Source organism: Schistocerca piceifrons, chromosome 7, assembly GCF_021461385.2.
Source record: "Schistocerca piceifrons isolate TAMUIC-IGC-003096 chromosome 7, iqSchPice1.1, whole genome shotgun sequence".
Classification (NCBI taxonomy): Eukaryota; Metazoa; Arthropoda; class Insecta; order Orthoptera; family Acrididae; genus Schistocerca; species Schistocerca piceifrons.
In genome coordinates, this window is record NC_060144.1 from 103,265,872 (window position 1) to 103,285,795 (window position 19,924).

At 37.8% G+C, this 19,924-nt stretch overlaps 1 protein-coding gene across 1 annotated transcript in view; it reads right to left on the minus strand.

Moving 5' to 3' along the window:
* The window catches only part of LOC124804966 (E3 ubiquitin-protein ligase SHPRH), a 266,474-nt gene that overhangs the window by 160,691 nt on the left and 85,859 nt on the right, over positions 1-19,924 (minus strand). Inside the window, exons 4-5 of the mRNA XM_047265357.1 lie at positions 19,454-19,648; positions 17,068-18,005 (exon numbers count right to left, since the gene is read on the minus strand). Of these exons, the coding sequence (XP_047121313.1) occupies positions 17,068-18,005; positions 19,454-19,648 (1,133 nt within the window). The remainder of the gene's footprint in view (positions 1-17,067; positions 18,006-19,453; positions 19,649-19,924) is intronic.

Here is a 19,924-nt window from a genome sequence, read left to right on the forward strand (position 1 = left end):
CCTGATCCGCTTCCTTGGGGCAAGGTAAACTTGATGTCTTCCACTGACGTGACTACTGCTTTGATTCAGGGTGATAAGCACAGCATCAACTTTTGTCACTTGTGATAATTTTTAGGAAAAAGTATGATAAGCAAACCACCAAGTTTTGTCATATGGTTATTTCTGAAAAAAAAAAAAAAGGCTGCATAATTTCAGACTTCTTCTTTCAAAGCACAGTTTTTGTTCAGTAGTCAGCAGTCACGGTACGAATTTTGCAGCCATGCCTTTCATTCTCAAACCTTCTGTCACAATTCCCTGCACTGAACACCAAGTCACTCCCAACAGTTCCACAATTTTTTCAATTGTCCATCGTCAATCTTCATTTATGACTGCACGAATGTTTTCAACATTCTTGTGTGTTCGGCCCGTCAAAGTTAGCATCGTCCTTGTACTAGGGTTTAACATTCCAGAGACCTGTTCCGCTTTCTCTGAAAATCAACCATTGCAAAAATAATAGTCACACAAAACTTATACTTCCCGAGGAGATCACGAATGTAAAATTAGAGAGATTAGAGCGCGCACGGAGGCTTTCAGACAGTCGTTCTTCCCGCGAACCATACGCGACTGGAACAGGAAAGGGAGGTAATGACAGTGGCACGTAAAGTGCCCTCCGCCACACACCGTTGGGTGGCTTGTGGAGTATCAATGTAGATGTAGATGTAGAACTATAAACTCTGTTGAAACTACTCCCGACCTTCTTCAGCAACGGCACTCAGCTTACTGACCGAATGTTCGCTCTATGTACTGCCAACAGCAAAATGCAGTACTACAAAAGCTCTGCCCACCAAAAAATTAGTTCAGTTCTTTTGAGTACCCTCTCGCAAAACAATAATGCACTACTCACCAAATAGTGGAGATGGTGGGCAGAAATCATTTAAAGGACAGCACACTGCTTAAATTACAGGCAGATTATGTGTACACGCATGCCCCCTTCCTCCTCCCCAACCATATACCCAGAGTTATTCCTCATGTACAATCTGCGATAATCCAGCACACTATAATCCAGTAGACCTGATTGACCGGCATGCGTCAGAAATTTTTCCCGTATTTTTACTGAAAAAGAACTGACAGATGATGAGACTTACAAAGTGTTTTCAAATTGCAGGGGGCATCAGAAACAATGACAGATGAAGAAGAAATTCGATGAGAACAGCCAACAATACGAAGTTTTTCAAGTTATGTATCTACACATCATACAAAATAATTTTTGTCGGACAAAAAAAGTGCTCAATTGAAGAAATAAGTTAGCATTTCAGCAATGTTCCACAGGACTCGGAAGAAAATTTCACGTCAACCATTAGGAGAAGATATCTGTCTGCCATATTTGTTGTTGTAGTCTTCAGTCCAGAGCCTGGTTTGATGCAACTCTCGATGCTACTCTACCCTGTGCAAGCTTCTTCATCTCCAAGTAACTACTGTAACCTACATCCTTCTGAATCTGCTTAGTGCATTCATCTCTTTGTCTCCCTCTATGATTTTTACCCTCCACGCTGCCTTCCAATACTAAATTGGTTATCCCCTGATGCCTCAGAATATGTCCTACCAACCGATCCCTTCTTCTAGTCAGGTTGTGCTACAAATTCCTCTTCTCCTCAGTTCTATTCAGTACCTCCTCATTAGTTACGTAATCTACCCATCTAACCTTCAGCATTCTTCTATAGCACCACATTTTGAAAGCTTCTATTCTCTTCTTGTCTAAACTATTTATCGTCCATGTTTTACTCCCATACATGGCTACACTCCACACAAATACTTTCAGAAATGACTGACTTTCTGACACTTAAATCAATACTCGATGTTAACAAATTTATCTTTTTTAGAAATGCTTTTCTTTGCCATTGCCAGTCTACATTTTATATCCTCTCTACTTCGACCATCATCAGTTATTTTGCTCCCCAAATAGCAGAACGTGAAGTGTCTCATTTCCTAATCTAATAGCCTCAGTATCACCCGACTTAATTCAACTACATTCCATTATCCTTGATTTGCTTTTGTTGATGTTCATCTTATATCCTCCTTTCAAGACACTGTCCATTCCATTCAGCTGCTCTTCCAGGTCCTTTGCTGTCTCTGACAGAATTACAATGTCATCGGCGAACCTCAAACTTTTTATTTCGTCCCCATGGATTTTAATTCCTACTCCAAATTTTTCTTTTGTTTCCTTTATTGCCTGCTCAATATACAGATTGGCTACAACCCTCCCTTCCCAATCACTGCTTCCCTTTTCATGCCCCTCGACTTGTGTAACTGCCATCTGGTTTCTGTACAAGTTGTAAAGAATATTTTGCCTCCTGTATTTGACCCTTTGCCACCTTCAGTATTTGAAAGAGAGTATTACAGTCAATATCGTCAAAAGCTTTCTCTAACTCTATAGATGCTATAAACGTAGGTTTGCCTTTCTTTTAAGATAGTCGTAGGGTCAGTACTGCCTCATGTTTTCCAGCATTTCTACGGAATCCAAACTGATCTTCCCCGAGATCAGCTTCTACCAGTTTTTCCATTTGTCTGTAAAGAGTTCGTGTTAGTATTTTGCAGCCGTGACTTACTAAACTAAAAGTTTGGTAATTTTCACATCTGTCAACATTTGCTTTCTTTAGGATTGGAATTATTATATTTTTCTTGATGTCCGAGGGTATTTCGTCTGTCTCATACAGCTTGCTCACCAGATGGTAGAGTTTTGTCAGGGCTGGCTCTCTCAAGCCTATCAGTAGTTCTAATGGAATCTTGTCTACTCCCGGGGCCTTGTTTCGACTTAGGTCTTTCAGTGCTCTGTCAAACTCTTCATGCAGTATCATATCTCTCATTTCATCTTCATCTACGTCCTCTTCCATTTCCATAATATTGCCCTCAAGTAAATTGTCCTTGTATAGATCCACTGTACACTCCTTCCACCTTTCTGCTTTCCCTTCTTTGATTAGAACTGGTTTTCGAACCAAGTTCTTGATACTCATACAAGTGGTTCTCTTTTCTCTAGAGGTGTCTTTAATTTTCCTGTAGGCAGTATCTATGTTACCACTAGTGATATATCCCTCTACATCCTTACATCTGTCCTCTAGCCATCCCTGCTTAGCTATTTTGCACTTCCTGTTAATCACGTTTTTGAGACGTTTGTGTTCCTTTTCATCTGCTTCATTTACAGTGTTTTTATATTTTCTCCTATCATCAATTAAATTCTATATCTCTTCTGTTACCCAAGGATTTCTACTAGCCCTTGTCTTTTTACCTACTTAGGCCTCTGCTGCCTTCACTATTTCACCTCTCAAAGTTACCCATTCTTCTTCTACTGTACTTCTTTCCCCCGTTCTTGTCAATCGTTCCCTATTGCTCTCTCTGAAACTATCTACAACCTCTGGTTCTTTCAGTTTATCCAGGTCCCATCTCCTTAAATTCCCACCTTTTTGCAGTTTCTTCAGTTTTAATCTACCATTCATAGCCAAGAGATTGTGGTCAGAGTTCACATCTGACCATGGAAATGTCTTACAGTTTAAAACCTGAATCCTAAATCTCTGTATTACCATTGTATAATCTATCTGAAATCTTACAGTGTCTCCAGGCCCCTTCCATGTATACAACCTTCTTTCACGATTCTTACACCAAATGTTAGCTATGTTTAAATTATGCTCTGTGGAAAATTCTATCAGGCGGGTTCCACGCTCTTTATAACATCACATATCTGCACTATTCCTACAGACAATGATTCCAATTTAACTGCACCAAATTTTTGGTAACTATTCTTTTAATTGCTTGCTCTTTTTAAATCAATCATGCTTATTTTATTTCATAAAATACTTCATGAGCCATAAATTGATTTAATAAAGCAATATAGTATTCAACTATTATTTAAAAAAAATTGTTTTTACAGAAAAGTAATACATTCTTTTAATACTGTAATTTCTCCTGTTGTATTCGATAAATAAATTACTCATTTTTGAACTTTAAAACTATAGGGCTTTACTTATATCCCCTTTTTAAACCAGATATTTAAAGAGACCTTGATAATCTGCCATATTTGATAATTCAGCATTGACAGATCCCCGAGCATACCACATTATCGAGGCCCTACTGTATATGCCATCATCATATATTAATTTAACTTCTGTCTAATAACCAGCACTCACAATTAGAATACTGTGTTTTGCTGTACCAGTATACAAAATTAAGCTGAAGTAGCTTCCAATCATATCATTTTACCATGTTAAATATCACATCACTAAAACCTTCAGAAGTCTTCACCTGTAGCCCTGTCTTCAATTGACTTTTAGACTGCTTAAATAGCTACTCAATAAGGTAACAAACAGCAGGACATTTTTATAATTATCTATGATAGTAAGTTTTGTAAGTGCTATCACAATTTTCTGCCTACTCATGAAAACGTTGCAGTCACCGTAATAAATCTGACTGATTTGACAATCTTGAAAAGATGTTCCGGAACATTAATACTGTATGTTAAGAACTACATACATATTTTCTCACTCTAGTCTGCCATGAGAAAGCCTTTAGAATTTCACAAAATGTTAGTGATACATTTTAGTTTTCAGTTGTTCATATGACATATCATGTGGATGGTGATACAAAATTCAAATTAAATGAACATTAAAACAGATACAAAGAATATTGGGGACACAATGGTAGCATCCAATTACATGCGTGGTGAGGGGAAGGAGAAAAAAAAGCACTCAGTAATAAGTTGAACCTCTTCTGTCAAAAATTTATTATTTCATTTCAATACTAGCGTTGCCAAAGTGAGAGCGAAATCAATTTTAAAAAAATAATTCTGACTGACTGATTGCAACACAACATGACACAAATGATGGCGACATATTTGCTAGTTTTTGCAAGCTGGTGAAGGACACGCACTACAGGTTAGGACAAAACAAAAATCTGTAATGGAATCCCAGTCAGTGAAAACTGTCAGCAAAAAATACTATTTGCAGTAACACCGTATACCAGCATTTTACAATTTTTAAGAACAAGATTTAATTTTTGACTACACAAATTATTGACATGATTGTCACCTACATATCACTTCTGCATTTGTAAAAATGAGAAACATGGGTACATGTTTGTTTCTTTTATAAGCTATATGCCTTGTGATATTACCCCATGTTGGTCCTGTGGAGTGCCAAGTTCTTGTACAAGCATAGTACAGTACACAATTTTTATCACATCTGAATATCATTTGCTTGAGAATCCAAGAATTTTTTAAAACCTTTCCTTCCACCCTCTCTGGTAAGTCTCCCCTGACCTGGACGTCTGGGCAACTTTTCCAAACTCTCTCCATTTCGTAAAGCTCGCCAGTCCTCTTTCATTCATACCTCTTCCTTCCTCTTCACCCTTTCTGCCAGAAAAAAGAGCCATTGGCTCTGAAAGCTTGCACCTTTCTTTGACCTTTATATATATATTCTTACTTCCCACTGCTTGGTGCGTAGATTTTGTAAACTATATTACATCTTCAAAAACTTATTAATTTCATTTATATAAAATGACAAATAAATTACCGATACTTGCTGTCTGTCTTAAACAATATTCAAATAGCATATTTGTTGTTCCCTCACCTTGAAACAGTCTCAATTGCAATAATTTCCTTTTGTAACATACACATTTGTATAATGGCTAAGACTTACTTCTAACATTAATGAGCAAGTCATAGTCTGAGAGACATTCTATGTGCAAATTTAAGAATCTTTTATGTAGATACATAAATTTTAAAATGAATTTTAAGACGTCAATATCTGCGGGAGATAGCCCTTTAACATATGGCTTCCTCCTCCAGTGGGAGGATCCACCACTCTGTGAAGTTTGTGGTGTGTCACTTTCAGTTCAGCATATTAGGGCAGGATAGTTTGGAGGTGACTGTTCAAAGCAGGTTCCATGCAGGAAGTCTACCTAATATATAATACATTGCTATCAGGAGCTTAACTGTTCCTTTAAAGTAATCTAGATGTAATGTCAAAACCAGAAGGTGTGCTAAATGCTGGAATAAATTTAATAGCCAAGATTGCACTCAATATTTATTTTCTTTGTGACCGGTTTCAACAGTTAAGTCTTTCACCTTCAGGCCTTTAAAAAGGCTTTTTGTTATATGTCTCATTCCATTACAACGGTATAACACATGCCATGCTGATATTACAAGGACTGTTAAAAGAGTAAGATAACTATTCAAATTGCGCGGGCAATGTACATTCGATTATCGATCTTTTTTTTATGTTGGTATACATGTCCCGAATATATGTTCACAGTTTCAAGTGTACAGCATACTTTGTTTGTTTTTGAGAGATAGAAAGATTAGATGTGTTTTAGTGTGCTCGGTGATTTTCGATTATTATTAAAAAATGGAGCAAAGAATTTGCATCAAATTTTGTGTGAAAAATGGAGTCAAATGCTCTAAAACACTTGAAATGTTGACAGTGGCATACGGTGAGTCCATTTTAAGTAAAAAGAAATGTTTACAAGTGATACAAGCTCTCTCAAGATGGCCGACAAGATACCAATGACAAACCTCATTCTGGACACCCCGGAACATCACCAACAAATGATAACATGAAAGCTGTGAAGAAAATTGTTTTGGAAAATCTTCAAAATTCCATAAGAGAAGTTGCTGAAGATGTTGGCATGTCGGTCGGCTTATGTCATGCAATTTTTTCGGATGCTTTGGGCACGAGATGTGGGTCAGCGAAGTTTGTTCCAAAACTTCTCAATTTTGATCAGAAGAACCATAGCATGAGCATCGTTCAGGAGCTCTTGAATGATGTCAATGATGATCCTGATTTGCTCAAAAGGATCATAACTGGCGACAAAACATGGGTTTATGGTTATGACGTCGAAAGCAATGCCCAATCATCCCAATGGGAGCACCCCAGAGAGCCAAAATAGAAAAAAGCACAGTTCAATCAAATGTCAGAGATTTGTTGACTTTTTTTTTCAATTACCATTGTGTAGTGCACCATGAAGTTTTTGCCTTGAGGTCGTACGGTCAATAAGGAGTATTATCTTGACGTTATGTGCCATTTGCGAGAAGCAATATGCAAAAAATGTCCAGCATTATGGAAAAAACAATTCATGGCTTTTGAATCACGACAATGCACCTGCTAATTTACCATTGCTTGTGAGAGACTTTTTGGCCAAAAAAAATATGACAATCATGCTTCAGCCACATATTCAATGAATTTGGCCCCTGCAACTTTTTCCTGTTTCCAAAACTGAAGAGACCTATGAAAGGACGAAGAATTTCAATGATTTGTAACACCACAGTTTAATACTGTAAATAATTTGTATTGATTTATTATGAGTAACGTAAAGCATATATTCTTTAATGTGTAATATCTTTGATCTACTTTAAAGAAATGTAAAGGTTTTGTGACATGTTTATTCTTTGCAAGTCAAGTTCTTTGTATTATTTGGAGGAGAGTAACATTTAATTACGTTTATTTGTGTTGACTTCTTAACATGCTTAAATGATGAGATTTTTTAAAAATATGTTTGATGGTAACTACATTGAAACTGGTTCACACATAGGGACTTTGCATAATATAAAGAAAAACCCAATGTAGTTCCCTCTGCAATGGAAGTGAGATGGCGCGCTAGGAAAAGGTGGATATGGCGCTCGTCTGGGTGGCAAACGAGAGAGTACAGTAGGTAGGCAGTCGACAGCAAGTAACTGACGAGCAAACAGTGCAGGTGCCGAGTGAGGTTTATAGTATTACAAGTGGAATGGAAAGGCCTCGGATTTAATATGAGCTGTAAAATGGTGCTCTCAATTTGGTTGGTTCAAATGGTTGTGAGTACTATGGGACTTCCCCAACATCTGAGGTCACAGTCCCCTAGAACTTAGAACTACTTAAACCTAACTAACCTAAGGACATCACACACATCCAAGCCCGAGGCAGGATTTGAACCTGCGACCGTAGCAGTCGTGCAGTTCCGGACTGAAGTGCCTAGAACCGCTTGGCCACTGCGACCGGTGCTCTCGATTTGGGAAAAGCTCTAAAATTATTATTAACAACACCAAGAAGGGGTAAACAGAGCTTATTATTGCCAATGGAAAGACCACCTAGCTGCCACATACTCGCCACCTTGATTGCACAACCACTTTGTCACGAACGGTCAGAGATGTATTAATGTGTGAACCAGTAACGTGTTTGGTTCTACGGAAATACAATCCTAATGTTCAAAAATGTGTTTGAACAAAGTGTCCATCTTACGCACTTTTCCAAGTAGGATCCTCTCCATTAAGTAATGAAATCCGAGAATGTCCTTTGCATAAAAAGCATTAACAATTCTATGGAGCATTTTTTTTATGTGTGGCAAACTTTTACGCCAGTACACTTAATGTGCTCGGCAAAAATTACTTGTTTCTCATACATATAACAGTGCCTGTCCATGTTTGAATGTTCTGAAACTTAACTAGAAAATGAACTTAAAAATTAGTTTAGGAAAGAGTATTACTTGGAAATGAAAGTACTAATGTTTACTTATTTAAAATTGTTTTCAAAACTTAATTGTTTCACAAGTGGTACTATAAGCATTTTGTTTAGAGGTTGTTTGAAGTAAAATTTTACTGGAAATTGACTCTGTTTTGTAGAGGTTATTGTCTGGGTAAAGAGTGTTAAAATAGTACAAACTTAATTATCTCAAATTGAAAGAGTAATCCAATCCTACCTTAATGATACATAAATTTGAAAGTGTAAAAAATTTTGTTGTTACAATGAAAGGGCTAGTTTGTGGGATCACATTTCTTTTCCATCGTAACAAAAAGAATAAATCAGCTTAGTAGGTTTCAAGCTAATGATTCTTGAAGTAATCACTGAGAAACAAAGACAGAAGATTTGTATACTGTGTGTCCTACTCGCTTCTGTATAGTGAAAGTGTGTATTAATTGTACTTGACTATTATTATTTGCTATCTGGTCTAGTGTGGTTAGTGAGGGACAGGTTTAAGCAATATTAGTTAAAGACAAAAGTAATGATTAAAGTAAACAAGAGAACAGCTCATTTGCAAATCTAGTGACTACTTAACTATTAAAGTGAGAACTACAGCTACCAACTGTGTAATTTGCCCATTTGGGTGTGTTCATTGCACTTCATAGAACAGTATTTAATGAAAGTTCACTTTGAAGTAGTAAAAACAGGTTCTTGATGAATAACGCTTTTACATTATTATGCCTAATTAGGCTGGCGACTGTATAACTATTTCATTTAACAGTAATCAGTTACTGTTACTCGTCATCTACCTACAGCTATTCTTCTGAAATTAAGGTTAAATTCCAATTTTCCGTTAGGTAAACTGTGTCAAATTTCTAAATTCCTCTCAGAAGGTAACATTTACTGCAAGTTTAGGCCATATTTGACAAATTTACTACTGCTGTAGAGTTATAGGTGGCTGCGTTGTGACAAAAATAAACCTTGTCGTCACTAGGTAAATTGCATGTCAGTACAACGAATGGAGCAGAGGGAATAAAGATTGCATTGCTGGAAGTACTCAAGGCTGTACCTAAATGTACTTATGAGAAGTGCTTTGAGGACTGGTCGAAGGGTTGGCACAAGTGTATTGTACAGGGTGGTGATTATTAAACTTTTAAACTGCTGTAGACATAATGCCACTGGTCAGAATGATGTTAAATTGCAACAGAATATTATGAGAGAAGGGGGAAAATGTATGGCAGAAGAAAAGTAAATAATTGCAAAATGTAGGAATAGATGGCGCTGTAAACAACATAATTTAATAGGAGTCGACTACACATGACAAACGAATCATACAACAATGCCTGAGGTCTTTGTTTGGCGTTGGAAATGGAAATGTCATGTCGCTAGGGCCTCCCGTCAGGTAGACCTGTTGCCTGGTGCAAGTCTTTCGAGGTGACGCCACTTCGGCAACTTGCGTGTTGATCGGGATGATATGATACGATTAGTTACGTAAGACCATCCACCATGGCAAGGTCATATCACATCTGATGGGAAAAATCAGTTTTTAACTGTCCTGAGGCCAAAAACTGCATAAAAAGCATCAACCACATCAGTATTTGGTTGTCTCGAGGCCAAAAACTGCACAACAAGCATCAACTGAAATCAAATCAGATCATAATTTCTGTATGACTGGCACAAAACATGTTCAATATGCTGTCCACTGTTTCCTGCAACAAGTCGAAATCGAGAAACAGCATGTTCCACAATTGATCGAAGTGTTTCTGGGGACGTGTTAAGAATGTGTTGTGTGATGCATGCCTTCATGCAGCTGTTTGCAATTGGACCACTAAATACAACATCTTTCAGATAGCCCCACAGCGAGCAGTCACATGGATTAAGATTAGGTGAGGGGGATGGCCAGGCTCTAGGGAAATGGCGCCTGATAATTCTAGCATTTCCGAAATGGTTCTTCAGTAGCTGCTTAACTGGATTTGCAATGTGCGGAGGTGTGCCATCTTGCATAAAAAGATCCCATCCACACATCCACACTGTTGGAGAGCTGGAATGACGTGGTTGTGCAAGACACTCATAGCACTTACCAGTGACAGTACAGGTAACAGGACTGGAAGCACCTGACTCTTCGAAAAAATATGGCCCTATGATAGATGATGCTGTAAATCCTCACCACACAGTGACCTTTTCAGGATGAAGTGGTACTGGTTGATTTGTGTGTGAATTTTCTGTTGCCCATATTTGACAATTCTATGTATTGACTTAATCTGTCAGATGAAAGTGGGCTGCATCTGTACACAAAATCTTCCACGGCCAATCATTATCCATTCCATGCGAGCAAGAAATTCTAAAGCAAAGGTCTCTCTTGCTAGCAGGCCAACAGGAAGCAATTCATGCATATGGTTAATTTTGAATGGATAGCAAAGAAGGATGCCTCGTAGCATTTTAGGCACTGTGCTCACGGTGCCCAATGTTCGGGCAATTCTCTGTGCATTACACGTTTGCACACTACCACTTGTCTCCTCCTGCACTGCTGTGACCACTGCTTCCACTGATGTTGAATCAATTCGTTTTCTCCCTCTACCAGGTTGGACACCAAAAGAACCTGTCTTTTTGAATCATTTTCTCCAGACCCAAGGCAGTCATCGGACCAATGCCTTTTTTCATACCCTTCAGTGTCCGGAACTTCTGCAGAGATGTGTGCACAGTCATCATTCTTGTAATACAGCTTTATAAGCAGAGCGCACTCCTGCATTGAGCTAGTCATGGCGAACGTCGCACACACAAAAGGAGGAAAAGCCATGTACTTGGCGTGTTTATACTAACTTCAATGGGTCGTGCGCATGACAGGTGTTTTCATTTACATATTCTGATACTTACAGCACCATCCTTTGATCATTTTTCACACTTTAAATGCGAACATTTTTAGGTTAGGCTTTACCGTGACTGTTACTGACATTAAATGAAACAACAAGTTTACTGTTACCAGTCACTGTTTTATTTTTTCCACGACGCGTTTCGAAGGTTTAAACCTCCATCATCGGGTGGATTTACATTAGTTAGTATTACATATGTGTGTATGTTGTGTTACGACATTTGGAGGAACTTGTGGCACTGCCTAGTGGAGAAACAAGACACTATTTCAGAATATGGTTTTGGATAACTTTTGACAAAAAATTAAACTGATATTTAATGGTAAACTTTAATAAGTAAACTAGAGTACCTCCAGTGGTCACAGGTTCCTTTTCCTGTCATAACACTTCACATGTATACTGCCACATTTGTAAACAAATATGGCGTCTGGAATCAGCTGGGTGCAAGGTTCGTACAGCAGAAGAGAAGACATAATTGCAAAGTGCAAAGAATATACATTGTAACAACATTATTACAGAATAATTGTTTAAACCATTTGGAGGTGTTTGTTTTGAGGTGTCAAATATATGTGTGTGTACTTCAGGTGGTATATAAATCCAATTTTGAAAGGTTAAAACAGCTAAACTTTCATACTCGTTTATGCAATCAGGTGAAATGTTAAAATGGCTTAAACTTCATACTTGCTAATAACAATTAGGTAAAATGTTATAGGCTTCAATTACAATGATCATACTGGCTACAGCAGTAAAATCATACATAGATGACACTCTTTGAAGAAAGAGAGAGGGAGAGAGAGAGAGAGAGAGAGAGGAAGGAGTGATTATATGAGAGCAAACATTTACATGGCAAGGAGTCTTAAGATTACATGTTGCATATATTAGCTGCCTAAAGGTTGGGGTAATACACTGGTTAATGTTATAAAATATGCAGATAGATATACATTTGTGCCAGCAGATAATGTACATACAGTTTTAAGCTGACAGGGGGTACAAGCTGTTGGTGTGATGAATTATCTGTGAATGAGGTCAATCTCTTGTACTCTTGGCGGCTGTCAATATTTATGGTAAATATTAGGATATGTGCACGTGTGTGTGTGTGTTTTTTAAGAGTGTAGGCAGTTGCTGAAAACAGAGATGATACTATTGTAAATATTGTCATTTTTGTCATTTAAGATGGATTCTGGTTGTTTCATTTGGTGTTTGTATATTTGGAGTGTTTCAAGGATGTCTAGTTTTCTGCCTTTTGGTTGGATGTGTAGGATGCTAATACTTGTGTTGTTAACATGGTGTTTTGTTTCATGTAGGTGGGTAGCTATTGCTGATGTGTGGTATTTTTTGTTTTTTAGTGCTGCCATGTGTTCCTTGAACCCAATCTCAAATGATCTGCCTGTCTGGCCTATGTAGAAGCAGTCACAGTCCAAACATTCAATTTTGTACACACCTGTGTGATGAAGTGGGTTCCGTGTGCTGATGTTGTGGGGTAACTTCTGTCCAATCTTGTTGTCTGTTGTAAAGGATATACTTATGCCTTTCCGTTTGAAGACATTAGCAATCTGGTATGAAATGTTACCCAGAAAGGGGATTGTATGCAAGACATTATTTTCTTTTTGTTTTTTGTGTTGTGATTGCTTTGCCATTATTGAGTGTTTTAGAGTGTCTATTATGGAGTTGTTATAGCCATTTTCAATAGCTGTTTGTTTTATTATTTCAATTTCTTGATCACGTTTATCTTCTGAGAGTGGTAGTTGGATAGCTCTATTAATCATGTACTGGTATGCTGCCATTTTGTGTGCTGCGGGGTGGCAAGAGGAGTTGTGGATTGTAGTATGTGTTGTGGTAGGCTTCCGATAAATTTGTTGAAAAACTGATTCAACTCACTGATGTCATCTTTGGTGCCTTTGATTAAAATTATGATATCATCTACATGTCTGTAGTAGTAGATGATATTTTTGAGGAGGTGGTGATTGGAATTCAAGATTTTGTCTTCTAGGTTACTAATAAATATTTCTGCTAACAATCCGGAAAGATTTGAGCCCATTGCCAGACCATCTGTTTGTTTGTAGATTTTATTGTTAAATTTAAAATAGTTGTGTGAAAGTGTGAATTCAAGCAGGTCCATTAGTTCTTTAATGTGAGTTGAAGGGATTTTTTTGTGTTTGTGTAGGTTGGCATTAATTATTTGTAGTGTGGTATCTATTGGCACTGATGAATAAAGGTTTTGTATGTCGAATGAGGCAAGTGTGGCTCCATCAGGTACTTGTATGTTTTTGACATATTGTGTGAATTCTGTTGTGTTTTTAAGTGTTCTCTCACTATTGAATGTGTATGCTTGTTTGAGAATTCTGAAGAGTATTTTATTGAGCTTGAATGTTGGGCTGTTCCTACAGTTCACTATGGGTCTGATGGGGGTCCCATCTTTGTGTATCTTAGGTTGTGACCTAAGACAAGGTGCTTGTGGGCTCATTGTTACAATGTTTCTTGCTTCTTGGATGGTGAGTAGAAAGTTAATTTTGTTTGAAATGTGTTTAATCTCCTTTTGTATTCTGGCTGTTGGATCTTTATGTATTTCAGTTATGTTGCTGGTTTGGAAGAAGTCTAAAGTTTATTCTATGTATGTAGTTCTGTCCATTACAACAGTTGTGTTGCCCTTGTCAGCTTTTACAATTATTGCATTATTTATGTTTAATTTAGTCTTAATGGTATGTGTAAGAGCTTCTTCTCTTTTCTTGTATGCTGGGAATGGTTTTGCAATTTCCTTTTCAATGATTTCGTTAATTTTGTGGCAGGCTGATATTCTGTCGGTTTGCTTCTTAAAGGCGGTGGTCGAGATCTGTGTGACACAGGTGATGAGCTTCTCTTGGTTCTTTTGGTCCAGCGGAGCTTGAACATTGTGTTTTAAGCCTTTGCAGAGTAGTGCCTCTTCTTCTGCAGTGAATATTATGTTCGTGTAGTTGAGGAAAGGTGTGTAGAATGAGTGCTTCTTTTGGCTGTTTTGGTTCGGTTTGGAAGGTAATTGTTGCTTTATAAGATTGGCCAGTTTTTTCTTCTGTGTAGCTTTCGTTTTCTGTACGATGAACTCGGTGTACTCTTTGACTTTTTTGGTTATGGAATCATATTCTAATCTATGAAGCAACTTTCCCAATTGTAATTCTGCATTATAAAGCTGTGTGTTGAACTTTTGTTTTTTAATATAAAGTTCTTTCAGTTCATTTTTCACCCAGAGTTTTCGTGCGATGTCCAGTGTTTTCTTCGCAGTTGTTGTGTTTGTTTTGATGTCAATCTTGACATAATTTGGGATGACGTTATTCTTGAGACAATTCCTATTGAAGTGTATGTGTTGTGTCGTCATTGCGACCTTTTCTGCACTGTTCTTATATTCGAAAATAGCCTTGATTGCCTGACTGGGCAGATTAACTTTAAATGCGAACATTTTTAGGTTAGGCTTTACCGTGACTGTTACTGACATTAAATGAAACAACAAGTTTACTGTTACCAGTCACCGTTTTATTTTTTCCACGACGCGTTTTGAAGGTTTAAACCTCCATCATCGGGTGGATTTACATTAGTGAGTATTACATATGTGTGTATGTTGTGTTACGACATTTGGAGGAACTTGTGGCACTGCCTAGTGGAGAAACAAGACACTATTTCAGAATATGGTTTTGGATAACTTTTGACAAAAAATTAAACTGATATTTAATGGTAAACTTTAATAAGTAAACTAGAGTACCTCCAGTGGTCACAGGTTCCTTTTCCTGTCGTAACACTTCACATGTATACTGCCACATTTGTAAACAAATATGGCATCTGGAATCAGCTGGGTGCAAGGTTCGTACAGCAGAAGAGAAGACATAATCGCAAAGTGCAAAGAATATACATTGTAACAACATTATTACAGAATAATCGTTTAAACCATTTGGAGGTGTTTGTTTTGAGGTGTCAAATATATGTGTGTGTACTTTTCTCTCTCTCTCTCTCTCTCTCTCTCTCTCTCTCTTTCTTCAAAGAGTGTCATCTATGTATGATTTTACTGCTGTAGCCAATATGATCATTGTAATTGAAGCCTATAACATTTTACCTAATTGTTATTAGCAAGTATGAAGTTTAAGCCATTTTAACATTTCACCTGATTGCATAAACGAGTACGAAAGTTTAGCTGTTTTAACCTTTCAAAATTGGATTTATATACCACCTGAAGTACACACACATATATTTGACACCTCAAAACAAACACCTCCAAATGGTTTAAACGATTATTCTGTAATAATGTTGTTACAATGTATTCTTTGCACTTTGCGATTATGTCTTCTCTTCTGCTGTACGAACCTTGCACCCAGCTGATTCCAGACGCCATATTTGTTTACAAATGTGGCAGTATACATGTGAAGTGTTACAACAGGAAAAGGAACCTGTGACCACTGGAGGTACTCTAGTTTACTTATTAAAGTTTACCATTAAATATCAGTTTAATTTTTTGTCAAAAGTTATCCAAAACCATATTCTGAAATAGTGTCTTGTTTCTCCACTAGGCAGTGCCACAAGTTCCTCCAAATGTCGTAACACAACATACACACATATGTAATACTAACTAATGTAAATCCACCCGATGATGGAGGTTTAAACCTTCGAAACGCGTCGTGGAAAAAATAAAACGGTGACTGGAAACAGTAAACTTGTTGTTTCATTTAATTTTTCACACTAGTTTTTTTTTCTTCTGCCATATGTTTTCACTCTTCTCTGATAATATCCCATTGCAATTTGATGTCATTCTGACCAGTGGTGTTATTTCTACAGTGGTTTGATAGTTTAAATTTAATTATAATCACCCTGAATATGAGAGGGAATACTTTGAAGGGGACAACACGAATATTGATGAATAAATAAATATATTTTTCATAGAAATATAAAGTGATCTTACTTTTGAATGCACCTGGTATGGTGGATAGCAAGCACATTCCACACAGGGTTCTTCAGTACTTCAAAGACTGTGGATCCATGAAGTATTTAAGTCATCTTGTGAACATAAAGATTCAACATCTAACAAACATCAGTGGAATGTTGAGTGAGTGGACATCACCAGTTGCATAAGGTGCTTGTTAACTTCACTGTTTTTATTTGTGACAAACCTGTTTTTGCTTTTAACAAACCTGTGTCGATTGTGCTACACTATAATGCCAACATGCCATGTGCGTTGCAGTCATAATGGAACAGCCTTACAATGACCAGTTTTTTTTTAAAGATCAGAAGATGACAGTCTTCACTGTTGAAATTGGTCATCAGAAATAATTCGCGTAGAATGCAATCTTGCTATTAAACTTTCTTCAAAACAATTAAAGATCCCTCATTCTTACAAAAACTAGCAAAAAGTATAATGGATTGTCTGTTAACATGTCCCTATGCAGAATAATACATCATTTTTGTTCCTCTCTGGAATTCACAATGAATCAATACCTATCCACACTATTTAACCTCATATGAATCACTAAGCATATTACCTTTTTCAGTAATGGTTAACAGAATTATTTAATTACAGAAACTTAATGAAAATGTCAAAGAAATTGAATGCTCACTACAGCATAGCTTTACAACCAATGCAAAACATTATCAGATTTACTTTTTAATAGAAAGCACTGTAATATTTTGATTTTACTCTGTCAGCAATATGACACTGCAACAAAAGAATCTTTTAACACAAACTGGAAAACAAACATACACATTAAAGACATAAAACTGGCTCATACCTTTAACTGCCAGCACTGTGGACAATGGTAGAGACCCTTCTCCTTTGCAGACAGACCAACGCATTTCATATGCTGCCACTGTCCACAACGTGAGCAGCACACCTTTGCCTTGTTCGGTGATTCTGCACCGCATACACACTGAACAGTGAGCCGTGCCAGAGGCACAAACTGTGGACGTCTAGTCATTTCTGCCAGTTTCTGTTCATAGAGTCTTTGCAGAGATAACCTTAAGAGATTCTTTGGCCTAGGTTTTCGAAGTTTTCTGTCAGTGCCATGACAGTAGAATGAGATAACATGTTCAATTGTCTCCCAAATGTGGTCTTCCACTGTACCACTGTCACGTGATTCATTCTGTGTGTTTTTATCTCTGTATGTTTTTTTAGTCTGTGCTTTAGACTTTCTAGAGTTTTCTTTCCTTTTCCTTACTTTGCCCTCATGCTTACTGAAAATTTCTGCTTGAAGTTTAATATCTACTTCAACATCCATTTCATAGCTTGATTCTTGCTTCACTTTTCCACTGAGCTCATACGTGCTATCTGTAGGCACTTCAGACTTAATTTCATTCTTTGTGGGAACTTCAATAGTTTCTGTTTTTTCTGTCACAATTTCGACGGTCTCTTGGACACAGTCCACAGTTAGCTGTGGAGACTGGGGACCACCAGAACTAGTGCTTATGATGGTTTCACTGTTTTCAATCGGTTCAACTGTAGCCTTGAAATCAGTTTCGAGTTTTACGTCTTCCAAAGGCCGCACATTTGCAAGAATACAGGCGAGGACTTCAACTGTCTTTCCTAATCCCATTTCATCAGCCAGTATGCCCCCTGTAGGAAGAACATCTGCCAAAGGTTTTTCCTTTCTTATTTCACCACTAAATCTGTTATAAAATAATTCTTCTCCAACCGAGTTCTTAATTTCTGTGTACAAACAATGCAGGTCACCTGAAAGAAAAATAAATGAATGTTAGTTTCATTTAAATAGATATAAATATAAAATTTATAATACAATTTCATTTCTGTCAATACGATATGGGTATACGAGGGGGGACCCAAAAGAAACCGGATTGTTGTCATAAAAAATTTATTGATGAACCTTTTTACAAAATTACTTCAGTCAACTTCAAAATACTCTCCATTACATGCGATGCACTTGTCAAGTCTCTTTTCCCACTGTTGGAAGCATGTTTGGAACTCTTCAAGTTTCATATCGTCCAGTGCCCTTTGCGAAGCTGTTTTTACCGCCTCCACATCGTCATAACACTCCCATTTTAGCGTTTTTTTCATTTGTGGAAATAGGAGAAAGTCGCACGGGGCTAGGTCCGGTGAATACGCAGCGTGGGGAACGACAGACCACCTCTGAGATGCCAAATAGTGGGCCACTCGTAAGGCCGTGTGTGCTGGAGCGTTGTCGAGATGCAGAAACCAGTCACCTGATCGCCAAAGTTCCAGGCGTTTCCTCCTCACATCCTCTCGCAGACGCCTTATAACATCCAAGTAAAAGTGCTGGTTAACAGTCTGGCCAGGGAGTACAAATTCCCGATGCACAATTCCACGAACATCAAAAAAGACAATGATCATCGTCTTCACATTTGACCTCACTTGCCTTGCTTTTTTTGGTCTGGGAGAGTTGGGAGTCCTCCACTGGCTTGACGCTTGCTTGGTTTCTGGGTCATACCCGTAACACCAACTCTCATCCCCTGTAATGACTTTGTTCAAGAAGTTTGGATCACGTGCAATCTCTGTTTTCAAGTCCTGACACACATTCATGCGGATGGTTTTTTGCTCCTGTGTGAGAAGGCGCGGAACAAATTTAGCAACAACACGTCTCATGTGCAAATCCTCACTTAAAATCCGCTGGCACGAGCTCCAACTGATTCCTGTCTCTGCTGAAATTTGGTCAATCGTTTGGCGAAGATCCTCGTTTATCTTTTGGTGGACCTTTTCAATGTTCTTCTCATTTTGCGATGTTGAAGGGTGTCTAGAACGAGCTTGGTCTTCAACACACATCTCAACTCGTTTAAAGTGCCCAAACCACTCAAAAACCTGTGTGCGGCTCATAGCGTCCTCCTGGAAAGCTTCCTGAAGCATTTGGTGTGTCTCCGTTGCAGTTTTTTTAAGCAGGAAACAAAATTTCACACACACTCTTTGTTCTTTTAAACTTGCCGTAACGACTTCGCAGAGGTAAGCCACCAACAGTCAGAGAAACACAATACCACACTTGCACGTTCAGCTCTACACTGACGCTGTCTGCACAGCTGTTTCATGAAGGTCTCTACTAACACCATTTAGAGAGAGAAACCTGCACTACGTCTACGAGTGGCAGCGCCCTCGGAGTCTGGTTTCTTTTGGGTCTTCCCTTGTATCCCAAAAAGCAGCACAACCGTACTCACCTTCTACTTGTTGTTGGTTTTCTCTAGCTAACATCCATTTCACGGCATCCTGTTGGTAAGAACGAAGTTGTGGCACTAACGACGGGTGCTGAACATCGACCGAACTAGTGACAGAGCCTGCAGCCTGGTGATATTTCTTAATAGCGTTGAAAAGTATTTGTGGATCATTTGCTTCACTTTCCACATCTTCGTACACTACAAACAGAAAGGCACTGTCACATTGGTTTATAGAACAAATACAATAGGAGAGATTTATTTTAGAAGATGAAATGTATAGAGTTACTAATTATTTTCATCAATTATTCATTTACGCACTCTGTGTAGCATATGTATAAAAAGAATCTTTTATGTCTATAATGAATTAGTGGAATACATTTGTAAGGAAAAGCAGTTACAGTAAACTGGTGCAATATGCTACAGGAATTGCTGTAATAATGCTGGCCAGCTTATGCAATATTAAGTATTTCTCTG